The sequence below is a fragment of the Equus caballus genome, chromosome 3, assembly GCF_041296265.1.
Source record: "Equus caballus isolate H_3958 breed thoroughbred chromosome 3, TB-T2T, whole genome shotgun sequence".
NCBI classification, from domain to species: domain Eukaryota; kingdom Metazoa; phylum Chordata; class Mammalia; order Perissodactyla; family Equidae; genus Equus; species Equus caballus.
The window spans coordinates 69,912,446-69,930,235 of NC_091686.1; the positions used below are offsets into that span (position 1 = coordinate 69,912,446).

Sequence of the window (17,790 nt, forward strand, 5' to 3'; positions counted from 1 at the left end):
GAGAGGGCCTTACTAAGTATAACACAAAACCTAGAAATCATTAAAAATGGATAAATTCAAATTCATAAAAATGAAAAATTTCAACATGGCAAAAACAGTGTAAGCAAAATTTTTTTAAAAAAACCAACAAATTTTCAACAAGCATAAGAAGGAACATCCAGGGGCCAGCCCAGGGGTCACAGGTTCAGATCCTAGGTGTGCACCTAGCACTGCTAGTCAAGCCATGCTGTGGCAGCGACCCACATACAAAGTAGAGGAAGATTGGCATAGCTGTTAGCTCAGCAGCAATTTTTCTCAAGCAAAAAGAGGAAGATTGGGGGCCGGCCTGGTGGCATAGTGGTTAAGTTAACATGCTCCACTTTGGCGGCCTGGGGTTCACAGGTTCAGATCCCAGGCACAGACCTAACACTGCTTGTCAAGCCATGCTGTGGCTGTGTCCCACATAAAACAGAGGAAGACTGGCACAGATATTAGCTCAGGGCTGATCGTCCTCACCAAAAAAAAAAAAAGGGAACACCCACATATTGCTGGTGGGAGTATAAACTGGTACCAGCTCTGCTGATAGCAATTTAGCACTATTAAAATTAAATTTTAAGTGCATACACCTTTGACTCAGAAATTCCTTCTAAGAATTTATCCCATGTATTTATTGACATATGTGAGAAAAGATATGTACAAAGATATTTTTGCAGCATTATTTAAAATATAAAAATATTGGAAGAATTGGGATACATCTATATAATGGAACCATATGCAACCTTCTAAGAGTTAAAGCAAATCTGTGTGTACTGATATGAAATGATCTCCAAGATCACTATGACCACCCCCCCAACCCAAAGGAGACAGCAGAGACCCAAAAAGCCAATGGAGTAAGTGTGAGAAAGAAAAAGTATGGATGTATACTTCCAGCTTATTTGTTCCCAAAGAGTTAATATGCCTGGAGCTCAGATAGGGACAAGCAGAGATAGAGAATAGACCTGGATGGGATCCAGGACTGGGAGCCCTTTCAAAGTGGGAGTGGGAACTTTCTAGGTCCAGGAACAGAGGACTCAGTGATGAGTTATTCTTAGTGTGGACGCCACACTGATGCTTTACCTGTGGACATTAGCCAAATAACCAACCTGGACACTCTTCAGATGTGCCCTGAAGAGTGGGACTCAACTTGGGGAATTTTGCATCCTATGTGGAGATGGATACCTAAAGGAAAACCCTGCCTCCTGATCACTCTGGAACTGAATGGAACCAGGGAATTTCTCTGTCTTTAGGAAGCAATGGAAGCACCACAACGGTTATATATGTCATCCAAAGTAATTTGAACTTACTCCCAATTCCCAAACTTTGTATCAATTATTCCCATTCATGGTGTCTTCTGTGATAAGCATTGTTAAAAATGGCTGTCCTGAAGAAACAAATTTCTGATGATGGAAATCAGAGCAGTGGTTACTCTTGGGAGTAGCTAGCGTCAGGGAAGGCATATCTGAGAGACTTCTGCGGCACTGAAAATGTTCTTTAGTTTGATGGGCGGTGGTTAGATGCATGTATACATACGTTAAAAGGTTTGTTTAAAATTTACAGACTTTACTGTACATAAACTATATACCAATTTAAAAACACTAGCCTGGAATTTCCTTCTATTCAACTATAACCTACTTGGGTCTGCATTATCCACATTCTTCTTTTCTCCCATAAAGAATCAAACTCACCTATTCAGCGAAATTCCAATGCCAGATAGTACAAATGCAAAGTCACAAGGAAAACAAAAACAAATCTATTTAGCTGGTGGAGAGATCAAAGAAAAGTAAATAGTGAACTGTGGCTTCATCAAATATTTACAGAACAGTGCAGAGCAGAAAAAAGTAGCCAGTAATCAAGATATATGTTGGCATTATATTTACTTTAGAGCAATTTTCAAATTTGCAATTGGTTTTAAAGTCTTTCATTTAAATCTAACACTTTGTTAAGAGAGTACAATAAAATTTTGGTTAACTGTGGTTTTAGAAAATTATAATCTTTTAATGCTTTCAAAAATAGTTTTTGAAATTAAAAAAAAAAACACTCTTCCCATTTTGAGATTTTGCTTCGCATTGCCCTACAGTCCAGTGACCTATATGTGTCAAAGCAGCTGCCAAATACTCTAGCGTGACCAAGAAAATAAATTTGAATTCCTGTTCATGCTAAATTTTCTTTTCTCTGCACGTATGGGAGACTTCTCCACTTTCAGGAAGGTGTTGTGGAGACTTGCTTCCCTTAATTCTGAGCCTCTGCTTGTTTCAGTAAAAAATACAACATTCCCCACTACCCTGTTCCCACTCCTCTTACTCCTCAACAGAAGTAATTTTTGGTGGGAGGGTAAAGAGCAAAGTCAAGTCACAGGGCAAGGGTGGCCAAAGTCAATGACCTCCGGGGCAAACCCTCAAAGCTCCCTCCTACCGGAAGCCACAATTTGAAGGGTGTGGGATAAGCAAAGTAACAGCAAAACAACACTGCCACAAGGACGGCTGAGGGCAGGAAGAAGCTGCATCAAATCCACCCAGCAGCACCATTTGTCTCTTCTGTAGGCATCCTATGGATTCTGAGCTGACAGCCTATGAGGCCAGGAATTAATCAAATATCAAAGAGAACTTTATAGTATTAATACCAATTATTCCCAACTTTATTAATTTTTCCCATCTTGGAAAAAAATGACAAAGAAAATACAGAATTTATTCCAGCCTTGTTAAATACATCTACCTGGAATTTTTTCTATTATTTATGAATCAAAAAGTCCTTATCATTTTTTAAACTTTTATCATCTCACCACTTTTGTAAAGGCCTTACATCTCTGAATCCTCCAGAACAAGACAGCTGTGTTATCATGGAAAGGGAATAAACCTAGACCCAGAATACAGAATTTGAAAATCATGGCTTTACCACTTACTAGATATAAAATGGGAGATAATACCTAGCTTCACAAGGCTCTCATAGGAGTAAAAGTTTTGTAGCCTGTGACAACTTATACAAATGTAAGGCATGACAGTGGTAGTATTACCAAGTGAAAAGAAGAGAGGCTTTGGATCTAGAAATCCTGGTTCAAATCTCAGCAGTATCTCTTTGACCAAGGTAAATTCTCTGAACTCCACTGTTCCACCATGATTGCTGCAAGGATTAAATATTAACTTATATAAAGGCTCAGTCACTTAACAGACATCCAATAAATTAAAGCCATTATTTTGAAGATTGTTCTCCTTTCCTCTAGTCATTTTTCATTCATTTATGCAACAAATATTTATTGAGTAATAGGCACTGCGCTCGAGTATAATGGTAAGACATATATAACTCCTATCTTCATGGAGTTATCATCTAGTAGGGAATACAAAAAAAATAAACAGAAAATCACAATATAATATTATATGTATTGTAATAGGAAAAGTAAGGGTGCTTATGGGAACCCAGATGAGAGACCCTTCATCCAGACTTAGGTTAGTATCTCAGAGGCTTCTTGGAGAAGGTGACATTGAACTGAAAACTAAAAGATGATTAGGAATTAGCAAATATGAAGGAGAGGGAGTAAGGGAAATTTCCCAGGAAAAGACACATGCAAAATCCCAGAAGCAAGAGAGACCGTGTTTCTCAAAGAATACCTCATAATATCCATCAACACATACCCTCTGTTATGGAATTAACATAAATACTCTCATATAGATCTTTCTGTCCTCTTCTTTTCCATTGGTATCATGTCTTTAAGCCTTTCAGCTGACAAATATCCACTGAAGAAAACGTATTTTTGTCTTCAGCCAAAATCCTTCCATGACTAATTATCATTACCAAGAATAAGTTCCTGGTTATGCGGCCTGATAATTCACACCATGTATTCTCATTCCCATCTAGTGATACCAAAAGCACAGCATCAGACTGGAGAAGGATGGACAAATACCACTCTCTACCTTCCATGAGCTTAACAGTCCAATTAGGAAAATAAAACATAAAACAGATTATGACATAGAACCGTCTGTGACTAAATATTACTTGAATGGTTGGACAATAAATGTAATATAAATTTAGACAAGGATAGATGATATAAATCACTGCAGCTTGGGAGAAGTTTCCTCACAGCATTCAGTGAAGCACATGGCCTTATAGATATATATAAATAAACACTTGGACAAATTCATTTGTTTAGTCATTCAACAAATATTTGAGGGTCTACTATTATATGTATACAACAGGTACAGGGACAAAACAAAGGTCCTGCCCATACAGAGCTTATATTTTTGCTGGTAGAGGAGGCAATAAACAAAAAGACAAGCAAACATTTTACATACACATCTATTTAATCTTTGAAACAACTCCATGGGGTAGGATTTATCAGCCTACTTTTACAGAAAAGACAAGGAATGTCAAATAACTTGTCCAAGGCCAGGCAGCTAGCAAGTAGCACAACTAAAGTTTTTTTTTGTTTTTTGAGGACGATTAGCCCTGAGTCAACATCTGCCACCAATCCTCCTCTTTTTGCTGAGGAAGACTGGCCCTGAGCTAACATTCATGCCCATCTTCCTCCACTTTATATGTGGGACGCCTGCCACAGCATGGCTTGACAAGAGGTGTGAACGTCCGCACCCGGGATCCAAACTGGCGAACCGCAGGCTGCCGAAGCGGAACGTGCGAACTTAACTGCTGTGACACTGGGCTGGCACCAGCACAACCAAAATTTTAACCTAGGTCTATTAGACTATAAAGCCCTTGTCCAATGTGAGCCATTCCACTCCACTGCTGAAACTTTCCTTTCCCTGCCAGAGGTTGCTGGAAGATTCTCTGATATGTGGTTGGTCCTGAAACAGTGTGCCCAGGATTTACCAAGTGATTCTTTCTTTCCTTCCACTGAGCTAGGTTGTGGGCTATTTCTTATTCCTGCAATGTTCTTCCTTCCCCATGCATTGCTTTTAATTGTGATTTTCATTTCCACTTCAAAATATATCCATGGATTCCATTTTATGCAGTTCCCTTCTCTGTTCTTAACATCTTCAACAAATTCTCCAGTCATTTTCTGCATTTACCAAAAACAGTTGCTGATTATTAGCACTATCTTCCCCCTCAAAGATATGGCTCTAATGGGCTATGTGGCAACTGTGGTGCGTTGGAAGGATTACTATGTTTGGATTTATACATATTAACAATAGCTCTAATATTAAGCAGTTAAACACCTGGCCCTTTTCTACATTATCTCATTTCATCTTTTCAATAACTCTACAAGTGATTAAAAATTGTTCCTGTTGTACAGATGAGGAATTGGGGTTCAGAGAGGCTGAATTACTGGCTCAAGGCCAGAACACAGTGAATCCTCATGTGCTTTCCACTATACCATGCTGCCTCCCACCTAAAATGATAGAAATCACAGAAATGTGGATTTGAAAGGATCCCCTAGGATCTTTTATGAGACTCCTTCCTGTGTAGATATCATTTCCACAGAATCCTTTCCCGTGATCGCCTCTTGTTGAAGTCCTGGCTTTCTCATATGCAAATTGTGACCTCTGTGAGCCTCGGTTTTCTCATCTATAAAAGGGAAGACTATTTGCCTCACAGGGTTATTGTGAGGATCAAATGATAAAGTCCAGAAAAGTCCTTTGCAAATAACAAAGCACTTTACAAATGCTCCCTGAGCTTTCTTTACAAGCAAGTTAAACCTGTAAAAAAACTTTACCTTTGAAATTAAGTCTTTGTAAATGGATTCTCCTTTATATATCACTGATTTCATAATCACAAATTTAAACAGAGCAATATATCCATAGCTTTTCCTAGTAGGCGAAATTATTTTACATGACTACTAGACATAAGACTAAGCTTATAATATAAGTTTTTCTCCAACTCTTTTAGAGATGGAGGAAAATATCAACTTTCGAACAGCTATAAGAAAGTGAATTTCATCTTAAATCTACAGTTACGTAAAATAATTAATACAGCTTGCAATAGGACGAGCTTTAAATGAATTCTCTAATTTAATTTTATTAGAATTTGTGCACATATTAAGAATACCAATACAATTATAAAACATTTGAGCACTTACTTAACATTTGTTAACTCATTTAATAAAATTCTTCAGTTATAGGAAAATGATAATTTAACAATTAAAAGAAAGTTTAACAGTTAAAGGAAAGTTAGTGTAAGAAGCTAGTAAAATAATAAAACAATATAGGCAAAGGGAAATCTACATAGCATATGTAACCTGACTTTTAATAGAGTTTTCAGTAAATTACTATACCCAACAACAGAAATGTTTCAGAACATTTTATAGAAACTACAAATAAAATAAGTTAAATTCTATTATCTGTAAAATGTCTACACATATGCTCATTTAAAACTGATCCATGGATATTATATTATGTCCCTTTATCCAGGTAAATGGAAAACTAGATTTCTCTATTTACCTTCTATTTCTTTAGCTTTCAAATTCATTTAGTACGTTAATCTTAAAATCTGTCATTTCCAGATAGTTTCTGTGCTTCTTTCCTTAGCATTCATATTGTTTCCTTTTCTTTTCCAAGGGTTTCATTCTAAAGTCCATAAAAATGTATGAGCATATATGTATTTGTGTGTGGCGGTGTGTGCATGCACAATATTTGTGTCTTTTTCTAAATTAATATTTCTCTTGATAATGAGTAAAAATCAAAACAGGACAGAAGATTCATCCCTTCCTCATCCCTTATTAAGGCAGAAAAGTGGAAATACATCATGTCTTTTGTCTTGCATAAGCCCATCTCACTAAATGAAAACACTTGTTTTACTTACAGCCAATGTCCTTCAAATTGCTGGTGGTGATATGTTTTTTCAGCAATGTTGTCTGGAAAAATGAAAGAAATTCAGTTTTCCACCATCTAAGCTTCTTATATCTCTGAATGATGCAGGCTCAAGACTTGCCAAATGAGATGGGCAAAGGCAGCCAAATAGGCCTTCCTAGCTAATCTAAAAATAGCAGGTGGTGGTGAGCAGATAGACCATTTTTCTCTTGCTCTTTTTCTTTTTTTCTAAGAGCTAGGTACCATAAACATGGCTTCTTCAAAATTAAAACAGTTCAAAAACAATTACATTCTCTCTTGCCCTAAGACCTAGACATGCAGTCAGTTAGGAAAATTTGTACATTTTGCTAAGAAAGATGTGAAAGTCAAGGCAAAGCTATATTCTGCATTTCTTACAAGAAGGTTTCCATACTCAATTTCCATTTGTTCTGAAGGGAAATCTGACCATCACTTGCTGGAGTCAAGAATTGCCTTTGCCTTTTATTTTTCTTTCCTGGAACTCCTTGAATAATAACTATTAACATTTTGTATGTATTTTATAATTCAAAAAACCCTTTTACAGATTTTATGTTATTGACTCCTCACAACAAGCCTGTGCCTGGGAAAGGTTCTAGCACTACAATTTGGAAAATGACAAAACCGAGGCTCATAGAAGTTGGCTCATAGAAGCTTGCCCAAGGCCCTCCAGATAAAAAAAGGGGCAGATCTTCTGTCCTCAAATTCCACTTTTGTCACACACACACACAGAACTCTCTCTCTCTAAAGATTCCAACATAAAATGGCATTTAAGGATTTAACTTTTAAAGTTGCATGCACACATGTAAGCATGTACAAATATATTTTATGGGGAAAACGTTAAAATAAATTTTCTTGGATTAGAGGTTCCTTACAAATGTAAAAGTTCTACCAAATGTGAAAAAATAAATTTACTAATCATATTAACTATATAATGATACATTTCTTTAAAGACTTTCATTTTTCAAAATTATTATTCACTTAACGTAAGAAATTAAATAAGGAGTTACAATAGACATTTAAGTTTTGTTTGTTTGAAGGTCAGAGCAAAGACATTCACAGCTTAGAAGGAAATACTAATGTGTAAATTGCTCTCTCTCAGTGGTAGGATTACAGGTATGTTTTTCTTCTCATATTTTCTGTATATTTCAAACTTTACAGAGTCAAAAAATTATGGGCTTGAGCCAGCCCTGATGGCTTAGTGGTTAAAGTTTGGCATTCTCACTGCTTTGGCAGCCTGGGTTTGCTTCCTGGTGGCAGAACCACACCACCTGTCTGTCAGTTGCCATGCTGTGGTGGCAGCTCACATAGAAGAACTGGAACTAGCATACACAACCATGTACTGGGGCTTTGGGGAGGAAAACACTTTTTTTTAAAAGAAATTATGGGCTTAACTGCATTTTCAAAAATAACTTAGATATAAGAAACGTTTTACAATATACTTTAAGGGAAAAAAGCAGGACAAAAAGTTGAATTTATAGTGTGATCTCAATTTGGTAAAAAAGAAAACGTTTCTTTGTAGATACAAGTACATAAAGCTGGAAGGCAAGGATAGTGCTAGGATAGTGTTACTTCTGAATGAAGGGATCCAGGGATTATCTTCTTATTTGAACATTTCTGCAATCTCCAAATTGCTTTAATGGGCATATTGTACTTTTATAAAGAAAAGAAAAATGTCTAAGTTTATTGTCACTGCCAAGTGGAGATCAAGTGAAAGTAAAAAAAAATCTCAAATTACAAATTAATGGAAGATATTAATATACTCGCATTCTAATTTATAAAACTTTCAGCTTTATGCCCATTAAGTTAGGTACATGTACCTCTCACTAAATACAAAAGATAAGGGTCAATAAATTTTGCTGATAATCAAATCTCAGTTTAAAAAACCCTGTATTACTACATTTTCAATATGGAATTCAGGATTTTGCTTTCTGAATGTAAACAAAAGCCCTCTAAAGATCACAAATACACACAAATGTAGAAACTAGGTTTATGTTTATGCATGTGTGCACACACATGAGGATATATACACAGTGGATGGATTGTAAGGATGTGATGGAACTTCCAGTAGACTATAGTTTTTCTTTATAAGTTTCTAGATCATTAATTTTCTGTATGAAATATTGCTCTAGGATCCATGAAATCAGGAATGCCTCCCCTCTCTCCTTTACCTTGATTACTTTGCTTGCAATAAAATAGAAATTGGAGAATGCCAAGATAGAGGTCAGTCAAGGGTTTCATTCACTTTCCTTTTGGTCGCTATTAAATAATAGCAAGTATTAGCCTGGTATTACGTGCACTGCTCCACCAAAGATGGCATTCTTTAACTGTCTGAACAGTCCTGCAGTCCAGACCAGGTATGAAGGCAATGAAGAATTTTTGCCTGCAGCCTATAACCATGCCCTTTGCAGGAACATCTTGGTAACAGTTTGGGTGGGGTAGGAAATAGAGCATTCTGCCCTTTTTATCATTTCCCCAGAGCAGAAATACTGGACTTGTAACACTCATCACAATATTCTTTTACTCAAATAACAAAAGAGTAATAAGCTTCTAACTTTTATAAAAATAGAGCAAGGGCAGTTTCTAAACAAACAGACTTTAAAGATAATTTATAGACAGTGAGAGTTCTCTTTGTTGCAACTTATCTTCTAGGAAGGGCTACAAAGATCCTTATGTACCTTGCTTAAAAACAATAGATAAAAACCATAGCCTATTAAGTTCATCTACTTCCCAAGAGAAGGAAGGTCTCTTGGTGTGAGGAGTATCAAGCATCAAATTCTCCTGAGAGTTTTCCATAACAAATATTTATTATTTTTATAATCTGAAAACAATACAGCTACTTTTACATTTTTAAATTAGCAGAACTTTTACATTCACAAATGAAAAATCATAATTTTCTGAAACATTAATGGAGACACCAAGATGTTTATGTTCAGCACCACTCAAAAAATAAAGTACAGAAAAAAAATTAAAGGAAAACGCTAAGAACCTGGATAGCAATCCAATCTTTATGTAGCTTCAAACTTCCTCAAGGGGAAGAGTAATTCCTAAAATCTCAGATGGTCTTTCAAGAGCCCCTGGCAAGAAGTAGATCAATAAATATTTGCTGAATGAACAAATTTAATAGTAAATCAATTGCCTAATTTTTAATTTTTATATAAAAGACATTCTCCTAAGAATCTTAACCACCACTCCAATCCCACTCACCAGAGGTAACCTCAATGAACAGTTTGGTGAATCTCCCTCTACACAACATACACCATACCTACACACAGAGTGAGAGACAAAGAGAGAGGGGATCATACTATATTTCTACTTTAAAAATATAGTGGATATCCTCTATAGCTTTTTTATTAACTGCACAACCTTACCAATTTTTCAGATGCTTTCAGCAACCAAGACACTGAATAAAAGGAAATGATAGTACTAATAGTAACGGCTACCATTCACTGAGCATTGTTCTAAATGCTTTATATATACTACACATTAAAATCGCACAACTTTATAGGTAGATACTATTACTTATGGCCCTCTTATAGATAAGGAAGTTAAAATATATTACTTGCCCAAGGTTATAATGACTTGCCCAAAGTCAGATAGTAAGCAGCAGGGCCAGGATTTGAAGCCAGCAGTCTGTCTTGGGAGCCTGTGTTCTTAACCACTACTGCCTCTGTGATGTTAAAAATATTAAAGATAAATTCTTACTTAACAATGACTATTGGTATATACTAGATGTAAACATAATAGGACGCAATGTTTTGGGTTTTTTAAAAATTATACCAGAACCTTCTATACTTAGTAGAGGCTTCAAATTAACCATAACAAGAGGTTACATGTTCAGTTTAGTCTGCCATTAGTCAAAAACATTTGAATTACTAAAAAACATATGAATTTCCTTTACATATATTTCATAAGCCGAACAAGAAAAGAAATCTAAGTGTCTCATTGTTAGTTTCTTTTATGGCCCAAAGTAGCTTTATTCAAGTTTTACCACCCGTTTTATTCACTAGACTTGTCACTAAATGATTTATGGTAATTTAAAAAAAAACTATATCCAGTCACATACACAAAAAGAACCTGAATCACATTTAAAAAATGTATGATTCAGACACTAAACTCACACTAAAGTCAGATCCAAGAATGCTTTGTATAATGGCAGAATCTTTGGAATAAATGTATAGTCTCTCATGGTAACTGGTATTCTGAAGAGAACAATATTCAATAGTCTGTTTAAGGTCAGTCTGTTAAAAGTTGGTTATCATACTTAACAGGTTTGTTTCATTTACTAATACAGCAACCAGTTCACGTCAACCACTAGCAAAATAGTAACACATACCCATATTGACTAGTCTGTTCCCAAGCCAGTGATTTGATAGCCAGTATTCCAAGCACTATATAACACATCAAAATAGTGTTGCTAAACCAACTGGAGCATATATTGTTTTATAACATTAGCCAATTTCCTAATTTACTACTCTAAAATAAATGATTCCACTCTACCTGACAGTAACAGCAAGGACAAAATGGCAGCTTGAGGAGATGCTTTACTTTTGATTGAATCTTAGTTTAAACAAAGGATAAGAGTAAAAACAGTGCATATACATACATATAAACATATTCAGTATCACCAAAGCACCAGCATCACCACCACCATTTTGAAGTGACACCAAAAGGTGATATGTTTCAGAAGATGGGTCACTTGAAGATGAGGTTTTACCTACCTGTTACTAAATCACTTTCTAGATCACGGTTTTGTTAAGCACACTTTTGTTCTTGGAAAAATAATCATTTGTCTGAGCTCCATGTAGTTCCACAGAATAGTAAAAATAACTGTAAGTTTCTTTGTATACATAATTGATAAGTTAATAGTAAACAGTCTTGCAAGACAGCCCTTAATATAAAGTCTGAGGGAACATTAGGAAATTAAATTTCCTAGCAACCTGTTAAGCATAATTATCTAACCAAGTACTTATCCCATAAAAAAAAAACAACAACTGGTATTATTCAATCTAATACCTAGAGAAGCAGCTGGGAGTTGTGCAGCAGACTTTCTTATAGTAAAACAATTCTAAAAGCACTGTCTTTGATTGTCTGTATTTAATCCAACATCTCATTTTCTTTTTTCCCCTTTATCTATACACACAAAATTTCACTCATTATTTATTAATCGATTAATGCTTTTGCTCTGGCAGTGCAAAAGACCTCTCATCGGCTCCCATCTTTTTCCAACCACTCACCATCAAAATAATGATGCTTGGATTATAGCCAGAGCAGAGGAAAGAATCAAGTATATGATGACCTCATGTGGCAAAGGGCTATAACTGCTGATTTAACTATGAAATAATCACGGGCTTAAACTACTCTTATCAAATTTTTATTTTCAAATTGCTATTTTAAATGGGTATTAAACACTGCCCAAGTTACAGAAGAAAAGGAAAACCATCTTATATATAAAAGTGAGTTGCTGCCCACTAAAATAAAATGAACCTCCACACTAGAGTCAAAATGTCAAAATATTTGAGTTCTTGTTTCAGCTTTGCCAATTTTTGTGAGATCTTTAGAAAATCCTTAACCTTCCACAACTGTAAAATGGTGATAAATTTTATCTACTACAGACTTGTAAGGCTAAAAGATGGTTATGTGAAAGGATTTTATAACATCTGGTATTTACAGGGTACTTTTATCCTATTTATGGTGCTGAATATTCTATATTTAAAACATTTCTCAGCTCATTATAAAAATGAAGCCAAAAACTAAACTACTGTTACCCAGTTTTACTTCTAATTGTCACCTTTTATTCTAGTTCAATGGACATTGATTGGTATAGTACCTACTTCATTCTAGGCATAGAACTAAAATTTGGGGCCGGCCCCATAGCCAAGTAGTTAAGTTCGTGCGCTCAGCTTCAGCAGCCTTGGGTTCGAATCCTGGGCGAGGACATGGCACCGCTCATTAGGCCATGTTGAGGTGGCATCCCACATGCCACAACCAGAAGGACCCACAATTAAAATATACAACTATGTACTGGGGGGTTTGGGGGAGAAAAAAGCAGGAAAAAAAATAAAGAACTAAAATTAAATTAATTCAAAGAGTAGCCATATAGCCAATAAAATTCTTTGATGATAGTCTTAATTCTTAAAAAGAAACACATCATATTTATCTATTTAAAATCTGCCAAAACAGAACTTGGTGTTAATTTTTTGTGAAATCCCTGAACCAAATCCAAATCCACAATGACAGAAAATATTGAGAAAATTAATATCATATTAAGAATTTATAACTTAGTAAACATACAATTACAGAGCTGTAGCCATAATAACCTTACAAAAAGGAAGGGGAAAGGGAATAGATGAAACTGAATCAAATTCAAATTTCATACCTGTCCTTCACTCAATGCCTTTAATTTATTCCTGGAAGCACTGTCACTAAGCAAAAAAGCTTCAAACAAAATTTTTTTTCATTAATTTTAATAGGGCACATTATAATACACTATATCCCAAGATACCAAAAAACATATCAACTGAATAATAAAACAAGTTTGTAAGCAATAAACATAAGAGAATATACATAAAATATATTGCAAAGAAGTTTTATTATACCTGCCAAGAAGAAAAACTTGACAATGGGTGGTGGTTGGTAGAGGAGAGGAATAAAGGAATCTTTCTTTGGAAGGTAAATTCTGTTTTCTCCATCATTTTACCCCCACCAATTTTCCACCCTTCTGAGAATTAATGGTTATCTTGCATTCAAACTGCACTTAAAATTAAGTTACAGGGGCTGGCCCCATGGCTGAGTGGTTAAGTTCACACACTCTGCTTCTGTGGCCCAGGGTTTCACTCATTTGGATCCTGAGTGCACACATGGCACTGTTCGTCACGCCATGCTGAGGTGGCATCCCATATAGCACAGAGGCACTCACAACTAGGATATACAACTATGCACTGGGAGGCTTTGGGGAGAAGAGGAGAAGAAAAGAAAAGAAAAAAAAGATTGGCAACATATTAGCTCAGGTGCCAATCTTTAAAAAAACGTTAAAAACAATTAAGTTATCACACACACACAAAAAACCTTTAGGGAACTTCAAAACACATGGAAATGGCATCTGCACATAACAGACTAATGTTCTAGAAGATGCAACCTCTTCATTTCTCTCATTTGACATACTTATGCAAAGCAAAATAACCTGATGCACAATTCAAATGTGTTTGAAGTAATAATCTGTGTGTAGAAAGTGTCAAGTAAATTAGTATGTTTTTGTCTGAGATGGTAATGTTTAAATACTGTTTTTTATTGCATACTTGTTCAGTGTATTTTGGAGTGGGAAAAGTCTTTCTACCCAAAGAGAAAAAAGTTGATTGTCTGAAAAGTGATACAACTTTTCAAGAAATGTTATGGCAAAAAGTTATTAACTGAACAGTTCTTATGGGAGAAGACTGTATTTAAACATTTTTGGCACTACTAACCTCACTACTAATACATTTTATAATTAATGATAACATTCCAAGGCACTACATAGAATTATATCAAACTTGCCTTCATTTTTCAATATTCAACTATCTAACTGAAGACAAGAAAAAACAATTTCATTGTACAAATAAATTCTTAAAAGAAAAAATCTTATTAGGGTAGCCTCATATAGAGATTTTGGAAAAGGCAAAACTATGGAGACAATAAAAAGATTAGTGGTTGCCAGAGCTGGGGGTGGGGGTGGTGGGCTGCTGATAAACAGAGCGCAGAGAATTTTTCAGTGCAGTAAAACTATTTTGTATCATACCACAGTGGTGGATACATGTCATTATTCATTTGTCAAAACTCATAGAATGTACAACACTGAGTAAACTCTAATGTAAACTATGGACTTTGAGTGATAATGATGTGTCAGTGCAGGTTCACTGACTGTGACAAATGTACCACTCTGGTGGGGAATGTTCATAGTGGGGGAGGCTGTGCAAGTGTGGGGGACACTGTGCAAGTGTGGAGGCAGACAGTATATGGGAACTCTGTACCTTCCACTCAATTTTGCTGTGAAACCTAAAACTACTCTAAAAAATAAAAAATAAAAAAAGTTTAAAAAAAAAAGAGATAAGACTGTAAATTCCAAATAAGGTCTGTACTTTAGTTAATAGGAATATATCAAAGTCAATCTCCTCGTCTTGATATTATGCTATGGTTAGCTAAAATGTTATCATTGGGAGAAACTGTGTGATGGATACACAGGAACTCTAATAATTTTGCAATTTTTTGTGAGTCTAAAATTATTTCAAGATTAAAAAATTTTTTAAAAAGAGATGAGATTTCTCAAATGAAGAAGGCTATTATTTATCAGGATTTATAAACTCTTTAAGCAACTTATCTAGCATTTTTCTGGAGGTAATGAGATTTACATCTCTTTATAAAAAACACTCTGAGACTCCTTGTCCTCTAAAATATGACAGACCTCAGTATACAGTGCTCTAAGTTTCAGGCATAGAAGACAAGAAAATTCTGAATGAAGGAATAAGTCTTATACAATTAATTACCTTCCCATTAGAGTAAACTATAAAAAGTAGTAAATATACTCTGATAGAAGATGACCTGATATGCAAAACAGGATCCAAGAGATAATGCAGAACATTAGGCTCAATACTCTTGTGCCCACCCAATGGTGCAGCTTTTAAGTCATGAAAAATCATAAATCTTTTTGGCTTCTTTTCAATTCTACAGATTTAAAAAGTTATAAGCTAAACATTTTTAAAGGTTACTGAAAATCTCTGAATTACACCACTTAAAATAGAATCAATGTAATTTATATAAACCATTAAAATCTTTTTATAGTCATAATTTTTTTCTTCAAAAGTAGAATAAATTTTCATTCTAAAAAGATGTAATCATTTCAATTGAGTGTAGCTCCATTACATTTCATGAGATTTATACTTAAGAATGATATTTAATTTAGTAAACAAATTCCATTCATATCAAACAAAAATTTTAAAAAGCCATACAATATCATGAGACAATTTAAATATTAATGGTGATTACAGATTTGAAATAAAATCTCCCTTTCAAAGATCACACATCTAGACTGCATAACCCACTAAATTATCATCTTTGAGTATCAAGAAACCAAAAACAAAAGAAGGCGTTTTAAAAAGGAAAAATGACAGTTCCGATGTAAAAGTGACTCCTCTGCATTTAAAAAACATAGAACTTTTCTAAAACATCAAGTAGAAAGTTTAAATACATAGAAAACACACTGCATACCTTAACCAAACTTGAAAAAAAAAATCTTTAATTATATACAGACCTAAAATGAATCCATGCAGGTTTTTAAAAACTATAATTATTCTACCCCTTGTCTTCTTTACTAATATATATATTTCCAAATATATATTCAATAAAAAAAATGATAATGCTTTCAAGATATATAACATATAAATATCATTTTTATCAGTAACTTCTCTTAAAGGAGGGGGAAAAAACTAAAGGTAGAACCCTACAGAGAAGCAAGGCAAAGTACGAAGGAAAGAGTGATCACAAGGTTCTCAAAGCAGAGATGTGTGACTTTTTTTAAACTTTAAAAAAGTAGGCTGCCTAATTAATCCAGACAGTAGGGAAAACAGGATAAGGGAGGAAATAAGAGCTGGGACTAAACAAATTTGTCTTTTGACTTCTCTCCAAGTATAAAGGTAAAGAAAGACTACTCAGTCCCAGTGCAGTGTCGAGAAAGAATAAAACGGAAAAACTTATCCCTCACGATGTCCCACACACATTTTACCTATAAAATTGGGAAGGAATTTACGAAAAACCATACTTACACCTCAAATAATTTAAAGACAATCATAGCCCAAACCAATCTTTTAACTAAGTAATATTCCATTCTAAAAGAATGGTCTGAGGAGGGAGAAAGGAAGAAGCTATTTTAGGTTCCATTTAAATTGAATCTCTATACTCATGTAATAACTTTCAGTTATCTTGTAAGTATAGAAACTTTTCCTCTTTAATCCTCTAAAATCCCATGCAAAAAGATGAATAAAGTCTCACTCATACCACAGATAGAGAAACAAAGGCAGGAAAAAGATTAAATGACCTATAAGAAAGGCTATGCCATTACAAACTGGGAACAAGGTTTAACCTGCTCCTCTGAAAAGTGTTACAGACACATTAATAAATACTAATGAAATGATTAAATGCTAAACCTGGTCTTATCTTCCACATAAATTAAAGTGGAAGGGGAGGCACTTGATCAAAAGTATTTAAATAAAACTTCATAGTCCTTTTCCTAGGGATTCCTTAAATTCTACTTTTCAACTTTTAATAGGTGCACTAATTTACACAGGACACATTACCATTTACTATGTAACATCAAAGTTTCCAGTTAAGAAACTGGTCACCAACGAGTTGAGAAGCACCAGAAAAAAAAAAGCCAACCTGCTGAGGAGGATAATAGAGAGGAAAGACAGAAAGAGGCGGGGTCCTTTATCATACAGTTTAGCCACTTTACTGACTCTGGAATCATCTACCTCCACACTTCTTGTGTGAGAGATAATTAAATATCTTTGTTTTTTTAAACCAAAAAAAAAAGAAACTAGTTATAAACTTTCGTATAGGATTCACCAAAAAAAAAATTTTTTCTTGGAACAAAAATAGCTAAAAACTTCGGTTTTCTAAAGAGACTTGTATGAATATGGAAGTACGAAGATATACAAAGTTGAAGTGTTTGGGATCATTTGGCTGCCTGTGGTCCTCAGCAAGATGACAAAGTGTTCAGAAATTCTTTGACCTGAGGGGAGGAAAAAAATATTAATATAATTCCTTGACTATTTGAGACATCTAATATTCATCTTCACTTAAAAGTATATAACAGCTGAAGACCTTAACTGTATAAGCAACTTCATCACAAAGCTATAGCATTTACTTTCAAAAGAAATATTAATAAATGCTTCTACAATAAAAGATGAATGACCTAAAACGTCATTATAGGAGTTACTAAATTTACACCTAAGATTGAGACAGTTCTATAACAGCC

At 34.8% G+C, this 17,790-nt stretch overlaps 2 protein-coding genes across 2 annotated transcripts in view; both read right to left on the minus strand.

Moving 5' to 3' along the window:
- SLC4A4 (solute carrier family 4 member 4) overlaps nt 1-6,887 on the minus strand; it is a 396,171-nt gene extending 389,284 nt beyond the window's left edge. Inside the window, exon 1 of the mRNA XM_023637993.2 lies at nt 6,763-6,887. The gene's annotated coding sequence lies outside the window, so the exon portion shown is untranslated. The remainder of the gene's footprint in view (nt 1-6,762) is intronic.
- A 6,471-nt stretch (nt 6,888-13,358) lies between these two features.
- DCK (deoxycytidine kinase) overlaps nt 13,359-17,790 on the minus strand; it is a 31,381-nt gene continuing 26,949 nt past the window's right edge. Inside the window, exon 7 of the mRNA XM_001489225.5 lies at nt 13,359-17,544. Coding sequence (XP_001489275.1) covers nt 17,509-17,544 — 36 coding nt within the window. The 3' untranslated portion in view covers nt 13,359-17,508. The remainder of the gene's footprint in view (nt 17,545-17,790) is intronic.